The sequence below is a fragment of the Lates calcarifer genome, linkage group LG11 (genome assembly GCF_001640805.2).
Source record: "Lates calcarifer isolate ASB-BC8 linkage group LG11, TLL_Latcal_v3, whole genome shotgun sequence".
NCBI classification, from domain to species: Eukaryota; Metazoa; Chordata; class Actinopteri; family Centropomidae; genus Lates; species Lates calcarifer.
The window spans coordinates 5223688-5240990 of record NC_066843.1 but is presented as its reverse complement, the minus strand read 5'-3'; the positions used below and the strand labels follow the sequence as shown (position 1 = coordinate 5240990).

At 40.0% G+C, this 17303-nt stretch overlaps 2 protein-coding genes and 2 long non-coding RNA genes across 5 annotated transcripts in view; all 4 read left to right on the top strand.

Moving 5' to 3' along the window:
• The first annotated feature begins 680 nt into the window (after positions 1-680).
• Positions 681-4883, top strand: LOC108901351 (kelch-like family member 11). Its single transcript, XM_018702827.2, is given in 3 exon segments — positions 681-1347; positions 1595-1781; positions 1783-4883. Coding segments are annotated over 3 exon segments (2136 nt in total). The 5' UTR covers positions 681-796; the 3' UTR covers positions 3181-4883.
• Positions 4884-5489: 606 nt separating this feature from the next.
• LOC108901360 (cytosolic 5'-nucleotidase 3) lies at positions 5490-9544 on the top strand. Of its 2 annotated transcripts, none has more exons than XM_051073693.1 (9): positions 5490-5647; positions 6029-6127; positions 6229-6274; positions 6405-6451; positions 7187-7272; positions 7363-7452; positions 7564-7726; positions 7809-8009; positions 8385-9544. In XM_051073693.1, exons 1-9 carry the CDS (start codon positions 5645-5647, stop codon positions 8493-8495), a joined length of 846 nt encoding a protein of 281 aa, XP_050929650.1. In that variant the 5' UTR covers positions 5490-5644; the 3' UTR covers positions 8496-9544. The 2 variants fall into 2 exon arrangements, with proteins under 2 accessions (XP_050929650.1, XP_018558352.1); XM_018702836.2 differs by having other exon boundaries at positions 6229-6298.
• A 389-nt stretch (positions 9545-9933) lies between these two features.
• On the top strand, positions 9934-12929 carry LOC127142947 (uncharacterized). The gene is made up of 3 exons (XR_007814060.1): positions 9934-10295; positions 11308-11558; positions 12596-12929. It is a non-coding gene; the product is annotated as an uncharacterized LOC127142947 (long non-coding RNA).
• A 1315-nt stretch (positions 12930-14244) lies between these two features.
• LOC127142946 (uncharacterized) overlaps positions 14245-17303 on the top strand; it is a 6470-nt gene continuing 3411 nt past the window's right edge. The window contains exons 1-2 of the long non-coding RNA XR_007814059.1: positions 14245-14638; positions 15781-16228. This is a non-coding gene — a long non-coding RNA (uncharacterized LOC127142946). The remainder of the gene's footprint in view (positions 14639-15780; positions 16229-17303) is intronic.

Here is a 17303-nt window from a genome sequence, read left to right as displayed (position 1 = left end):
AATTCCTTGTAGGTGTATCTATGGTAGGATCATGCTATTATGCATGTGTCTAAATGACATATTGGCACACCTGATAATAGCCATCATCATTGTTATGAATAATGCCTCCTCATATCTTGAAATAGGTCTGGCTTTTTATTTGAGGCCATGAGGCATTAAAATCATATCCACAGTAAATATAAATGCCCTGTGCAGGTAGTAGGGAGTGGGGCTGCATTAATTGCAGACTTGTGAGTCTCGACCTTCCCTGAGCCTGCAGAGCACACTACATGTCAGCACAAGTTTTTCTCCATGTGCACACGGATCAGGAGAGTGGGAACGGCCACTGCCGACGTCACCGACGCGGTTACACCTTTCACCCACTGCGCATCGTCGGTGATTGAGTCTGTTTACCAATCTGAAGTGCGTTGCACATTGGTAGTTTCCTTACACTACTATTACAGACTCAAATCGGTGCTTTTTAGCCTGTATATGAATGATAGCTTATGTAAAGTTACACCTTAGTTATCGTGCATAATTATTAAATTATTATTGTGTACACGTGGAGTTTCATACGCTGAATGATAATTGTTGTGTGATAAATCAGAAGAAACAACTACAACACTAGTTTGACGTGAAAATCAACCTTTTTTTCTTAATTAGCTTTTTTCTTTTTTTTTTCTTAAATAAATAAAATATTGCATTTACAGCAGAATGGCGTGTAATTTGAGATCACTTCTGTTTCCCTTTAAGTCGCGGATGCGAAACTCCCAATGCGAAACGTGCTTCAGAGTCGCTCTCTGTTTTGACTCCATGTATGTGTGGCTGCGTATGTCGCCTCCTTTCCTTCACTAGTTTACTTCATTTCCCATTACTGCTCTCCTCCTCCAGCGCTGGCAGCAGAATGGCAGCCGCGGCCCCCAACCCGGAGGACTCAGCCAGGAGCAGCGGTAGCGGCGGCACCGGCACACCCAGCGCCCTCGCCGGAGACGGGGACGCGGAAGAGGCCGAGGACTTCACCTCTTCTTCCCACTGCTCGGAGCTGTCTCGGCGGCAGAACGAGCAGAGGAAGCAGGGCTTGTTCTGCGACGTGACGCTGGCCTTCAGCAGCGGGGCGGCCACCGGGAGCGTCCAGAGCTGTGAGTTCTCAGCCCACAGGTCTGTCCTGGCCGCCGCCACCGACTATTTCACCCCCTTGCTGGGAGGACAGTTCTCCGAGTCCTTGTCCGGGCGGGTAGAGATGAAGGAATGGAGCTCAGAGCTCGGGCCGGACCCGGAGACGGTGGAGAGTGTCATCCAGTATATGTACACTGGCGAAATCCGCGTTAGCACCTGCAATGTGCATGAAGTGCTGGAGCTAGCTGATAGGTATGATCTGATTGCAGTCACATCTCTGTTTGTGTGACGGAGAGACACGCTGATTTTGATAGTCAAAGCATGAGGCCTTCTGTGGCTGCTCTGATGCCTTGTAGTGTTGTTTTTGTGCTCTGCTTGCAGAAATCTAGGCTGGGCTGGCCTATCCAGTCGAAAAAGAACAGGATTAAATAGTTAACAAGAGATGCTCATTCTCTCTGACATCCTGTACTGTTATTTCTCACTGTTGTCTGCATATTAGGTTCCTCCTGCTGCAGCTGAAAGATTTCTGTGGTGAGTTCCTGAAGAAGAAGCTGAGCTTGACCAACTGTGTGGCTGTACACAGTCTAGCCCACATGTACACCCTGGACCAGCTGGCTCTACGGGCTGCAGACATGATCCGTCGCAACTTCCACAAGGTTATCCAGGATGAGGAGTTCTACACGCTGCCCTTTTCACCTGGTGCGTGACTGGCTGTCAGATGCGGAGATCACGGTGGATTCCGAGGAGGTGCTGTTCGAGGCCGTGGTGAAGTGGGTGCAGAAGAACCCTGAGGAGCGAAGCCGCTACTTTGAGGAGCTGTTCCGCCTCCTGAGGCTGCCCCAGATCAAGCCCACCTACCTGACCAGGGTGGTGAAAAATGAGCGGTTGGTGGCTGCCAACGAGGCCTGTCTGCGGCTGGTGTCAGAGGCAGTGGAGGGCCACGCTATTCGTTTTGAAAACCTCAAGTCAACTGATATGGAGCTCTGGTCCTCCCACATGGCTTCCTTTCAGCCTCGCTTTGGCCAGAACATGGACGTTATCATGGTAGTGGGTGGGGTATCAGAGGGAGGGGACTACCTGAGCGAGTGTGTTGGCTACTTCATTTACGAGGACCGCTGGGTCAACCTGCCACACATCCACAACCACCTGGACGGCCACGCCATTGCTGCCACAGAGTCCCATGTCTATGTAGCTGGCTCCATGGAGCCAGGCTTTGCTAAGACAGTGGAGCGTTACAATCCCAATCGCAACACCTGGGAGCAGGTGAGCAACTTGACCACACGTAAGCATTCCTTTGGCCTCACCTGCATTAAGGATATCCTGTACAGCATTGGTGGCCACGGAAACTTCAGTCCAGGTTTCAAAGATGTCAGTGTGTACGAACCAGAGCAAGACAAGTGGCACAATCTTGAATCTGCTCCCAAAATCCTGCGGGATGTGAAGGCAGTGAGTGTGGAGGACCGCTATGTGTATGTCACGGCACGCACGCCTGTTGATACGGATAATGAGGATGGACTGAAGACAGTGACCACTCGTTATGACACAGAGAGCCGCCAGTGGCAAGATGTTGACTCCCTGCCCCTTATTGACAACTACTGCATCTTCCAGATGGCTGTGGCCTCTACTAACTTCTACCACACAGCCTCCTGCTGCCCCAAGAGCTACACAGTGCGGGATGAGGTTGCCAGGCAGAAGATCAGTGTGCGCATCTCTGATGAGATCTTGGAGAGCCTGCCTCCGGAGGTTACCAGCATTGAGGGCGCCGCCATCTGCCACTTTGATGAGGACGTCTTCATCATCGGAGGGTGGAAGAACAGCGACGATGTGGACAAGCAGTACCGTAAGGAGGCCTACCGTTACTGTGCTGAGAGGAAGCGCTGGATGCTGCTGCCGCCCATGCCCCAGCCTCGATGCCGAGCCACCGCCTGCCATGTCCGCATCCCCTACCGTTTCCTGTACGGCTGCCAGCGCTACCCCATGCCCCAGAACTTGGCCCGCCAGCGAGATCGCATGCAGCAGATGCAGCAGCTTCACCGGCGCACCCTCACCCTGCGCCGGCAGCTCCAGTCGCAGATAGAGTGTTGAGCGGGTCGATGTCTGCTCCATCCAAGAACTACGTGGTTCCATCTGAGGATATACTGCTAACCACCATTCCATTGCAGCCATCATCATCTGCCATTCGTACATAACATGCTGCAGCGGGTCTTGTGTTGCTCTCATACTACATTTCATTAAACTGAACTCTGTGCCATCTGCTCTCATGCTGTGTTGTGTTAATGGCTGATTTGTGGAAAGCCATGAAATATGTGGGCAAGTGTGTGCTGACCAGTTGGTGGCCTGTGAGGAGGCATCGGGTGGATGTAAACATGTGAATAAGAGTGTTATATAGCAGCCAACAACTGAATATCCTTTTGTCAAGTATGTTGGTGTAGATGCTGTTTATTTGTTTGTACATAAATAGTATAAAGCTGTATATGTATACATTTATATGGATATTTTACATTCCTTTATTGTATGCCTGTACTTGGAAGGCTATGTGACATTACTAATAACTGCATCCCTACATTCAGTCCAACTTCCTTAATGAATTCTCATTCCACTGTAACACTGTGACAATCTCTTCATGCAAGTATAGCATCGGTCTAACAGTCTTAACTAACTTATATTATAGCTGCTCTATTAGAATGGCTCTGCTTTTTGCTGTGCAGCCTCAACAACTACATATGAATTGAATTCAGAAAGGCTATTAGTCTTAAACTCCTGTAGACTAGTTTGCTCTTAGATTGCAGTTTCTCTTTAACAGCTGTACAGAGTAGATTTGTTATTTTTGTTGCTGATGTCAACACTTGAAAACTAGAAATGTTTCCAGGTTGCTGGGGAGGTGAAATGATGAACTGTTATATCCAAAAGATGTGAAAAGATGTAATGAAATCATTCCTTTAAGTTACCTTAACACTGAAACGTTCTATATGGCCACTGCATTTAGCACCAAATCATTAGCAATGGCTCAATCATTACTTTCTTTTGCACTTTGGCAGTCTTGCTTGGTGTATTCCCATTCATTCAAGAATAATACATAGAAAATATGTGAGGGTGTGTGTATGAGTTGTGTTTGCAGAGGGTTCTGTTGTCGCTCTGCAAAGAATGGCATAAGCTTCTCTGGTACTGCACTTTTTGACCTTTAATTGTTTAAAAGTTTTACAGAAACATGGGGATTTAAGTTGTCACCTGCACTTTGACTTTGCTTGTTTCATTCGTTTCATATCAGACATGGTGATTGTATTGCTCCAAATGTTATGTTTTAGCCAGCTTACAGCCAGTGAGTTTTGATCTTCTTTGAAGAAAAAAAAAAAGTTATCATCATTTGCAGATTTATTTCCCCCATATTAAATGTCTTGTAAAACCTTGTGTTCTTGTACTTCAGTTCCAGCTGGGTATATATTAGCGATCTGCTGTGTTGTTCTGTGGTCTCCCCTCATCCTCCAAAGAGACTGAGAAAATGAGAATCAGACTTAAAGGCAAGACGAAAGGGATTGTTATATGAATGTGTTGTGACTGACATTCGGAAATTCCCACTGTCCATGCAGGGCCTATTACAGCATTATGGTTACAGAGCGCAGAAATGATATTCATTTCCACTTTATGACCAACATAAATAGCACTGCAAATATTAAGTGGTATAAGCTATGTAATTTGCTTTGCATGTGATAGTCTGACATTGTGTCCTTAATATTGGATGTAAGAAATGCTAATGTCATCACTTGCAATTAAAGATGTTTTGTAAGACAGATGGTTGCAAATTATTGCTTTGTCGGACTTTACTGAAAAAAAGTTAAGTTACCACTACTTACTAGTCAGTACTCATAAGTAGTATAACTTATGTGCTTAGTAAGCTACTCAGTACTCCGTGGTATTGACTTTCATGATTTAAAAATATTACTTTTTTATCTTTATTCATTTCGAATATATATGTGACATAGACTTTTGGTTTACCTTTGTAAACTGGGCCTGTTTTTGTTTCCTCCGGTATTATTTCACGGTGCCGCACCACCAACAGGGAAACCCGACGAGGAAAGGACGGGATGGGAACCTTATATCAGCGTCCTTTGCCTCGGGGGGGAAGAGTACACACTGTCCCACCTTCAAGTTATGCAAGTAGTAGTGCTGCATTCAAGTGTTCTTTATAGACTCGTAATTGTAAAAATACCGGGCAAAACGAAGTCAGTCCCGTAGGCACTTGAGGCCAGAGAATACATGATGCATAGATATCTTAAGCTTTTGTCATATTTTATTAAGACAACTTCCATTAACGATTGACAGTAAACGTCACATTTCATTCATTTGTTTATCAAAGTATTTTGCCATTGAATTGCGACTGCCAAAAAATCCCGACACTTTACGGCTGCACCGGAAGGCAGCAGCACCGCTCCGACTAACACAGATGATTCTGTCGTGCACATAGCAACACTACATTTCAACGAAGACTAACAACCGATGACACGCCTGTTGTCAAATTAACATTTACGGTTCGGCAACATATTTCAAGAAAATGGTAATTTTATTGAGCAAGTTTTGGGAGGGAATGCCAGCGAACTTGCTTACTAGCTAGCTATGCTGGGTTGACTAACTACAGTGTGGTTAGCAAACGGATTTCTCTTTGTTAGCTAGCTATAACCATTCAATAAATTCCAGTACAAGAAACTTATTATCACATGACTATAGAGTTAATCTTTTGTCACTTGGAAATATTGTGTAGGCAGCGAGTAAGTGAGCTAAATATTGTGTTAGGCAATCGGTGCTAGCACCTGACTGGTTAGCTAACTTTCCTTCCTGCTTGATGCCTACACAAACACCTCCAGCGTGTTACAGTGTGTAATCACTGCCTGTCTCATTCTCGTCGACTCTCCTAATGACACACATTTTCTCTACCAAGATCCCAGAACTGTCCAACCCCTCTGTGTGTATGAAGGACCCTCAGAGGGTACAGGAGATCCTGCAGTCTATGGTGAAGGCTGGCTCTAACACCGTCCAGGTACCCTACACCCTGATCTCTTACACAGCTTTTATAAACCGTATCAGCCCATACCAAAAATAGTTAAGATCAATGTTTATATTATTTTTTTCCTCATCCAGGTGATCTCAGATTTTGACATGACCCTAACCAGATTTGCATACAATGGTAAAAGGTGCCCTACGTGTCACAGTAAGTGCAGCTGTGGCCTGGGGTTTTTCATGCATATAAAGGTTGGTGTTGGCTAAGCATTATTTCATGCCCATGTCTTCATTTTGTGTGTGCATTTTATTTGCAGATATTCTTGACAACAGCAAACTCATCTCTGAGGAATGCAAAGAAAAGGTAAGAAAGATGTTTTCGTGGAAAAGCAAATTTTCCATTGGGCTAGTGCTATTAATTAAACTTGCACAAAACATAGTGGCATCAGTATATTGTATGATGTTGCACAGAGTTAAAATAGTTTGTGTGTACATAGAAATTCTATGTTGTTTTAACAAATAATTTAGCTTTACTTGTGTTGTCATGCTGTGTTACAGAAGATAATTGTACCATAACTAACTGTTTAATACATAAACCACTGAATTTGAGAAAATTGTTATCTTCCAGTTTAAAGTTGAAGTAGGTCAGGCTTCCGTGCAAAATAGCATGTAATTAAACAGTCTCCACTTCAGGATGCAAAGTTTTTCATTTTACTTTACTTTTACTTTTTTCTATTTTACTTTTGGTTGATAATTTATTCATTCATTCAGTCTTATATATGTAGCTTCTCTGCCCTCTAGTGGACGATAAGAGGGATAGCCCTCTTGCTGTTAGATAAGATTTAAGTGGTAAACAATGTAAGGTAAAAAAATACTAAGAGTTTTAAGATTTCTTTCTGTAACACTGTCAAAATTAAATTGACCTAAGAGAAACATATTATACCTGAGATGCACCTTAATGGTTTCTCTCTGAATCCCTGTGATATGGCAAGAAACTGTAAACTGAAGGTTAATTCACTTTTTGGGTAAAATGTGGCCATTTTCTCTGAATTTCTACAGGCCAGTCATAGTTTTCCCAATATTGTCTTGTCTCTCTTAGCTGAAGGAGTTGCTCAACACATACTACCCCATAGAGATTGATTCTTCACGGTCAATAGAGGAGAAGTTGCCACTTATGGTGGAGTGGTGAGTATCTTAATACACCTTTTATTGAAAGTATGAAAGTATTCTCTGCTTTCATATGTTCATAAAACCGTTCTGCTTTGCTTCTGACAGGTGGACTAAAGCTCATGAACTACTGGTACAACAGAAGATCAGGAAAGACATGCTGGCCATGGTGGTTCGGGAGTCTGATGCCATGCTGAGGTCAGAAAACCTGCCTCCTCTAAGGGCCAGAAAATCCATTTTGTAGTGTTAATGTTTAAAAAAATAAAATATGGGCACTTGAACTGTAAAAATGAATTGATGTGTTAACAGGGAGGGCTACCAGCTCTTCTTTGACCACCTGCATGAGCACAGCATCCCTCTGCTCATCTTCTCTGCTGGAATAGGAGACATCCTGGAGGAGGTGATTCGCCAGGCTGGAGTCTTCCACCCTAACGTCAAAGTCTTCTCCAACTACATGGACTTTGATGATAGTGTGAGTATCCACACCACAAATGTAATACAGTCTGATCCCCACTGCAGGAATGATGGAGACACGTCTTGATTTGCTTACACAGGGAGTATTAACGGCCTTCAAAGGAGAGCTGATCCACATTTACAATAAAAGAGAAGGCGCCCTGCTCAACACCGGCCATTTCCAGGAGCTGCGGACGCGGCCTAACGTATTACTGATGGGAGACTCTCTGGGAGATCTGACCATGGCGGATGGGGTGCAGGACATGGAGAACATCCTCAAGATTGGGTTCCTCAATGACAAGGTAACTTAGAGGCACACACTCTCATGTTAATCAAAATGACTGGATAACATTATTTAATGCCTGCCACAGTGAGATAAGAGTCAGGGCGAATGCAGTGCAAGTATTCAGACCCCTTCAACTTTTTTCATATTGTCATGTTGCAGCTTTATGCCAAAATGATGTTAAATGTTAAATGAAATGGTAAATAAATTGTCTCCAGTAAAATTTCCCCTCATCAATCTACACTTAATACCCCACTATGATAACGCCAAATGAGATTTTTAGAAATTTATGCTAATTTATTATAAAGGGAAAAATGAAATGTCACATTCAGACCCCTTGTATTCAGAAATTCTAACATGTTAATACACACTTCTGATGTGTTTTTCCCCTCAGGTGGAGGAGAGGAAGCAGTCATATCTGGACTCATATGACATTGTGTTGGTAAAAGATGAAACTTTGGAAGTCCCTAACGCTGTACTGCTCTACCTCACTGGCAATAAGTGAACTGAGAACTTGAGTGTTTATTGTCCACTGGCCATTAGACACTCTGGCACCACCAGCTGAAGAAGCCCCTCTTCAGAAAGTTGTTGACAACCAACTAAGAATGTTTAATGATTTTTGTTTTTCTACTAAAAGCTACACACTTTTGTAAATGAGTCTGGGTTGGTACAAATAGCTCTACCAGACTAATCACATGTCCAGTTGACAGTCACAGCTCACAAACACCATGTCACCCTTTTATATCTGTCTACTGTCCTTTGCCTCATGTGGTTAATTTGCTTTTGGACCATACTGTATATGTTGGAAGCTAGATTAGCACTGTCTGCTGACTGTGCAGTATGGCAAGTATGTGGTTATGGTTTTATTTTATTATTATTTGTTTGAGGTTTTTGGTTTTGTTAGACAATTCTCATGGTCATATAGGATATACTGTAATGATAAAGGGAAAGAAAAACGCACAACATAAGTGGCAGCGCTTGACAATAAAACTGTTCTACTGTTCTAGCTAATTTTAACCTGAAACCTGATGCTTTTAAACAATGTTTATCTCTCAAGTCTTCCAGTCTCTGGCCATATTGTCAAGCATAGGCCTATAATAGTGGTTATATTTTTTGTTTTGTTTCTCTTATATTACACCACAGTGCTAGTCAGTGGTGTACCATGACAGCTACACTTGATAAAAACAAATAGGTGAGCAGAAAAAAAACTAGATATTTTTAAAGATCTCTATTCACAAACCATTTGTATGAACTAACTGCTACCTCAGAAGTATTACAGTTTTAGCAAGACATAAAATAATTTAGATTTTTTTTTAGATTTTACATTCTCTCACCTTTGCTTTTAAAGTGAGGTTCTGAAAAAGTCTATTTCCACTGCAACACCTGAGTTTAAAACACAATATTCAAGAATGACAGATTTTTTGTCTGACATTCGTGGACAGTGTGCCACATACAGCAAGTGATGCATTTTTATTTTATTGTTATTTTTTGTCCGAACTCATTTCCTGTTAAAATGTTATAACCTGTCCGAAATAAAAGTCATTTTCATCTGTTCCTGAGCTTCGTGTGTCCTTAAAAACGGGCCACAACGTTTAAATCTGACAAACGTAACATGTTTTTGGCCTTGAGATGGTTAGGAATGGGACGTAGTCCAGGCTGCTAAAGGACTAGCTCAAACCACTAAATCTCTGCTAAATAAAAAGTCGTAAGATCGGGGCCGGCTCTATGCAGGGGCAAGCGCCCCCTCAAATCAAAATTTTAGAAGTTAATAAAACACATTTTAATAGATTACCCAAACAAAGAATGTGTTAAAAGTTAACGCAATTAAACAGTAGTTTAAAAGTCCGACGAAAAAGATACATGTTCCATATTTCATCTCCGTATCCCTCCGCGCTCTCTCCTCTTTGTGTGTGTATCTGTGTAGCTTCACCGCCCAATGTATGGACGTAATATACATCCATGATCCAGACCTTATCGGTATCCTACCTTCCCCGTGGATGTGTTACAAGACCAATCAGAGGCGATTGCTAGGCGGAAAGAGTCAGCTGGTCGAATTGGTGTTTTTTCTGCCGTTGTTGGCTTGCGTGTGTTGTCATTGGTCATGAGCTTCTGGGAGGAGCGCAGAGAGGCGGAGAAACGAAGCCAGGTAACAGATTAAAACCAAAGTTTGAACCGCTAGCTCGGTTTGTCAGTACTGTGAGAAAACTTAATTACCAAAGAAGCCTGGATGCTAAAACAAGCTTTGAAGCCGCTTATTTGTCGAACACGAATTAAGCTGGACGCTGAACACACCTGCGGCGCGAAGGTAAGGCTAAGGAGCAAACTGTCTAGTGGCTAGCGATAGCAGCGAGCGTTAGCATTAGCCAGGTCGTTTTTATCGCGTGGGGAAGGCTGTATTTGTGTTTCCGTGGCTGAGGCGTCCCTGACATGAGTTGTGTACTCCCAACATAGACGGGTGCAAACACAAAGAGCTCCTGATAGTCTGTTTAAATCCCTGTTGCAATTGTTTACAGTCACTTTACCGATATTTTGCATCTCTTTGTAGTTTTGTGTTCCATACTGCTCATTTTAACTCAGCTGACAGCGGTCTATCATGTCGTTGTCATCGTTTTGTGTCCATTTGTGGTGATTTTGTATTATATTGCGGCTGTACCTGGCTTTACACCTGGATTTCAGCGATAAGAACAGCAAATTTGAGGTGACTAAACTCAAGTTTATGACAACTTTTAATCACAAAGGCGTTAACAGTATACTGGCTGAGTTTGAAGTTGATATGATTAAAATCTCCAGGAGAAGTTCATTTAAATAAAATGTCCCCAGATGGCGAAGAGGGAATGTGTAATGTGTAAATGTGTAAATTTTCACCAGATCTGACGCGTGTGCAACATTTCATGAGCAATTGTAGACCCTCAAAAAGGTGATTTATTTAGGACAATAACAATAAGAAAAATCTGCACAATTCCAATAGGGCTTTCACATGCTTTGTGCTCGGGCCCTAATAAGAAAAGTAATATGTAATGGTAAAAGTAATCTAATATTAGAGATAACAGTAAAAGTAATCTGTAATATAAATGCAATACATAAGTATTAGTTATCCAAAATAGAAGGAAAAACGCCACAGTATAGTAAAGCATCAAAAATGTCACCAAAAAAGTAATAATATAGTCAGGTGTAAAATGTTTTGTTAAATGCTCTGGTTCAGCTGTAATGTTCAATATTGATCTGTGTTTTCATATTTGAACTGTTGAGGAATAGGTAGTAGAGTATTGATTTTTTTCCTTTGTATGTTTCTCTATTCTATGTTTGATTTTCCCCAGGCGTCACCTCATCCATGACATCGTCCAAGAGATGTTGTCCATGATTGCAGACACATTGTTCATGATCGGAGAGACACTGTCCATGATTCACAGGGACATGTGTAAAAGTCGGTAGTGACAGAGTTCCACGATTTGAAGGCATCGTCCACGATTAGAGAGACATCGTTGATGATCACAGAGACATCGTCCATTATCAAAGAGTGTCTTCGTATAATGAAGAAGTTCTTTGAGACCAGGACTGAGGCCTCCAGGTAATTCACAGACAACTTTACATAAACTGTAACACGGAGAGCTGACATTAAACTGTTTATGTTTAGTATTTAGTATATCAGAGTGTAATAATAAAAGTAATCTGCAATATAAAAATAATGTCAAAGTAATCTGTAAAGTCAAAGTATTCTGTTACTAGATGTAGTTTGCAACAGTAAAAGTTATCTGTAAATGCAGTAAGTGAATTTGTAATAAGAAATGATATAATGAAGCAATTTAATATTAGAGGTAACATTAAAAGTAATGAGTAAAATAAAAGCAATGCAGAAGTAATAGTAATCCAAAATAGAAGTATGTAGTAAGACCTGAAAAATGTCAAAAATGTCATAGTATTGTAAGGCATAAAAATCTGAAATGTTATTATTACTGTTAAGGATCAGTCAAAGTGGGATTGAAAAATATCTTAACTGCAGATGGATTGTACACAATCATAAATTCTTGTGTATGTGCTAGACATACTAGACTACACCACACAAAACAATATCAGTTCTACAAATAAAATATTGGAGTGATTGTTCATAAGGGTGTTAATTTTAACTGTTGGTCAGAGGGTGATTTTAATAATATCTTTACAGTGTATAACAACTAGTTCTACACTTGTGTACTTTGAATTTTCCACATAAACTGCTGCTAAGACCTCTGTAAATTTGTCTGTTATTAATTAAACTAAAACAACACAAAACAACAACAACATTTTAAATATGTGTTCATAAGAAGGAGGTTGAAATTTTAAATAATGATTCTGAATGTGACCGTCTGTGGTGGAAGAAATACTCAGACCTTTTACTGAAGTATAATAAACAACACAAGTTCAAATCCTGCATTCTAAAATTGACTTAACTGGTAGTGTTTATTATTGTTGTATGTTCGTTTTCTGAAACAGCCCTCTAATGTTAAATGTTGTGGTTCAGCTGTAATGTTGAATACTTCTGTGTTTTCATGGTGAAACTGTTGATGAGGAATAGGTAGTAGTGTATTGATCATTTTCCTTTGAATGTTTCTCTGTGATTTCCTCCAGGTGTCACCACTTCGTCCGCAACATCGTCCACGATCGCAGAGACATGGTCCATGATCGGAGAGACATTGTCGAGGATGAGGGAGACATCGTCCTCGATCAGAGACATTGTCCACGATCGCAGAGACCTTGTCAAAGACGAGAGAGACGTTGTCCATGATCAGAGATATTGTCCCATGCTTCGTAGAGACCTTGCGATAGAATCGGCGGAGACGGGGGTCACCGATTTGACGGCATTGCCCGCGATCATGGAGACATTGTCGATGATCACAGAGACGGCGTCTATGATCTCAGAGACATCGTCCACGATTGCAAAGACACTGGCCATGATCACAGAGACTTTGTCCATAATCTCAGAGACATTGTCCTGCGATCACAGAGACGTAGTCCACGATCACAGAGAGTCTTTGTACAATGAAGAAGTTCTTTGAGACCAGGACAGAGGCCTTCCAGGTAATTCACAAACGCCTTTACATCAACTGTCCAACACAGAGCACTGACATTAAACTGCTTATGTTCAGTATTCAGTGTATCAGAAAAGTGTAAAAATAGAAGTCATCTGTAGTATAAAGATAATGTAGAAATAATTTGTATTAATAGAAGTAATGTAAAAGTAATTAGAAATATCAGAAGCAAAATGTAATGGTTAAAGTAATCTGTTACTACATGTAGCAGTAAAAGTTATCTGTAAATTTAGAAGTAATATGTTAATAAGAAATATAATATGTAATGGTAAAAGTACTCTAATATTAGAGGTAACAGTAAAAGTAATTGGTATGTAAAAATGTCACATTATATTAAGGTGTCAAAAATGTTAACTGTTATTGTTAAGGATCAGTCAAAGTGGGATTGAAAATATCTTAACTTCAGATTTGATTGTACATGATCAGAAATTCTTAATTATGTGTATGTGCTAGGAACATTAGACTACACTGTACAAAACAATATCTAATTTTACAAATAAAATATTGGAGTAAGCTGTTCATAAGTGAGTTTATTTTAACTGTCGGTCAGAGGGCGATTAGAATAATATCTTTACAGTTTTTAATGACCAGTGCTACACTTACTAACTTAAAAATTTTCACATAAGCTGCTGTTAGGACCTCTGTAAATTTGGTTGTTATTCATCAAATGAAAACAACACAAAACAAAGGCAACTTAAATATGTGTTCATAAAAAGAAGGTTGAAATGATGATTCAGTAAGTGAACATCTGTGGTGGAAGAAATACTCAGACTTTTTACTGAAGTATAATAAACAACACAAGTTCAAATCCTGCATTCTAAAATCGACTTAACTGGTAGTGTTTATTATTGTTGTACAGTTCACAGTAACATACAACTGCTTCAGTGATTAGTTGATAGACACACAATTAATAATCATTTTACTTTTTCCAAAATATTTGTTGTTGTTGGTTCTTCAGGAGGTGATGACGGACAGATGTTCGTTTTCTGAAACAGCCCTCTAATGTTTGTTAAATGTTGTGGTTCAGCTGTAATGTTGAATACTTCTGTGTTTTCATGGTGAAACTGTTGATGAAGAATAGGTAGTAGTGTATTGATCATTTTTCTTTGAATGTTTCTCTGTGATTTCCTCCAGGTGTCACCACTTCGTCCGCAACATCGTCCACGATTGCAGAGACATGGTCCATGATCGGAGAGACATTGTTGAGGATGAGGGAGACATCGTCCTCGATCAGAGACATTGTCCACGATCGCAGAGACCTTGTCAAAGACGAGAGAGACGTTGTCCATGATCAGAGACATTGTCCCATGCTTCGTAGAGACCTTGCGATAGAATCGGCGGAGACGGGGGTCACCGATTTGACGGCATTGCCCGCGATCATGGAGATATTGTCGATGATCACAGAGACGGCGTCTATGATCTCAGAGACATCGTCCACGATTGCAAAGACACTGGCCATGATCACAGAGACTTTGTCCATAATCTCAGAGACATTGTCCGCGATCACAGAGACGTAGTCCACGATCACAGAGAGTCTTTGTACAATGAAGAAGTTCTTTGAGACCAGGACAGAGGCCTCCAGGTAATTCACAAATGCCTTTACATCAACTGTCCAACACAGAGCACTGACATTAAACTGCTTATGTTCAGTATTCAGTGTATCAGAAAAGTGTAAAAATAGAAGTCATCTGTAGTATAAAGATAATGTAGAAATAATTTGTATTAATAGAAGTAATGTAAAAGTAATTAGAAATATCAGAAGCAAAATGTAATGGTTAAAGTAATCTGTTACTATATGTAGCAGTAAAAGTTATCTGTAAATTTAGAAGTAATATGTAATAAGAAATATAATATGTAATGGTAAAAGTACTCTAATATTAGAGGTAACAGTAAAAGTAATTGGTATGTAAAAATGTCACATTATATTAAGGTGTCAAAAATGTTAACTGTTATTGTTAAGGATCAGTCAAAGTGGGATTGAAAATATCTTAACTTCAGATTGATTGTACATGATCAGAAATTCTTAATTATGTGTATGTGCTAGGAACATTAGACTACACTGTACAAAACAATATCAATTTTACAAATAAAATATTGGAGTAAGCTGTTCATAAGTGAGTTTATTTTAACTGTTGGTCAGAGGGCGATTAGAATAATATCTTTACAGTTTTTAATGACCAGTGCTACACTTACTAACTTAAAAATTTTCACATAAGCTGCTGTTAGGACCTCTGTAAATTTGGTTGTTATTCATCAAATGAAAACAACACAAAACAAAGGCAACTTAAATATGTGTTCATAAGAAGAAGGTTGAAATGATGATTCTGTAAGTGAACATCTGTGGTGGAAGAAATACTCAGACTTTTTACTGAAGTATAATAAACAACACAAGTTCAAATCCTGCATTCTAAAATCGACTTAACTGGTAGTGTTTATTATTGTTGTACAGTTCACAGTAACATACAACTGCTTCAGTGATTAGTTGATAGACACACAATTAATAATCATTTTACTTTTTCCAAAATATTTGTTGTTGTTGGTTCTTCAGGAGGTGATGACGGACAGATGTTCGTTTTCTGAAACAGCCCTCTAATGTTTGTTAAATGTTGTGGTTCAGCTGTAATGTTGAATACTTCTGTGTTTTCATGGTGAAACTGTTGATGAAGAATAGGTAGTAGTGTATTGATCATTTTCCTTTGAATGTTTCTCTGTGATTTCCTCCAGGTGTCACCACTATGTCCGCAACATCGTCCACGATCGCAGAGACATGGTCCATGATCGGAGAGACATTGTTGAGGATGAGGGAGACATCGTCCTCGATCAGAGACATTGTCCACGATCGCAGAGACCTTGTCAAAGACGAGAGAGACGTTGTCCATGATCAGAGACATTGTCCCATGCTTCGTAGAGACCTTGCGATAGAATCGGCGGAGACGGGGGTCACCGATTTGACGGCATTGCCCGCGATCATGGAGACATTGTCGATGATCACAGAGACAGCGTCTATGATCTCAGAGACATCGTCCACGATTGCAAAGACACTGGCCATGATCACAGAGACTTTGTCCATAATCTCAGAGACATTGTCCGCGATCACAGAGACGTAGTCCACGATCACAGAGAGTCTTTGTACAATGAAGAAGTTCTTTGAAACCAGGACAGAGGCCTCCAGGTAATTCACAAACGCCTTTACATCAACTGTCCAACACAGAGCACTGACAATAAACTGCTTATGTTCAGTATTCAGTGTATCAGAAAAGTGTAAAAAATATCTGTAGTATAAAGATAATGTAGAAATAATTTGTATTAATAGAAGTAATGTAAAAGTAATTAGAAATATCAGATGTAATAGTTAAAGTAATCTGTTACTTTATGAAAATGGAAACTGGTCAAAAAAGGTCATAGCATAGTAAGGCTTCAAAAAACATCATAGTACAGTAAGGTGTAAAAAACGGTTAAAAATCATCATAGTATAATAAGGAGTCAGAAAATGTGAAAAAACGTCATAGTATAATAAGGCTTCAAAGACCATCAAAAAAAGTCATAGTATAGTAAGGCTTCAAAAACGGTCACAAAAAGTCATAGTATGGTAAGGCTTCAAAAAATGGCATAGTACAGTAGGGCTTCAAAACTGGTCAAAACAAGTCATAGTATAGTATGGCCTGAAAAAATGTCAAAAAAGTCATAGTATAATAAGGCACGAAAAATGGTAAAAAAAAAAAAAAAAAAAGTCAGAATAGTATGGAATCAAAAATTGCCCAAAAAGTCATAGTATAGTAAAGTTTCAAAAACCATCCAAAAAAGTCATAGTACAGTATGGCTTCAAAACTGGTCAAAAAATGTAATAGAATAATAAGACATGATAAATGGTCAAAAAAATTAGTATAGTGAGGCGTCAAAAACCATCCAAAAAAAGTCATAGTACAGTATGGCTTCAAAACTGGTCAAAAAAATGTAATAGAATAATAAGACATGATAAATGGTCAAAAAAATTAGTATAGTAAGGCTTCAAAAAATGTCATAGTAGAGTATGGCTTCAAAAACCATCAAAAAAAGTCATAGTATAGTAAGGCTTCAAAAACGGTCACAAAAAGTCATAGTATGGTAAGGCATCAAAAAATGTGAAAAAAACATCATAGCGTGGTAGGGCTTCAAAAAATGTCATAGTACAGTAGGGCTTCAAAACTGGTCAAAACAAGTCATAGTATAGTATGGCCTGAAAAAATGTCAAAAAAAGTCATAGTATA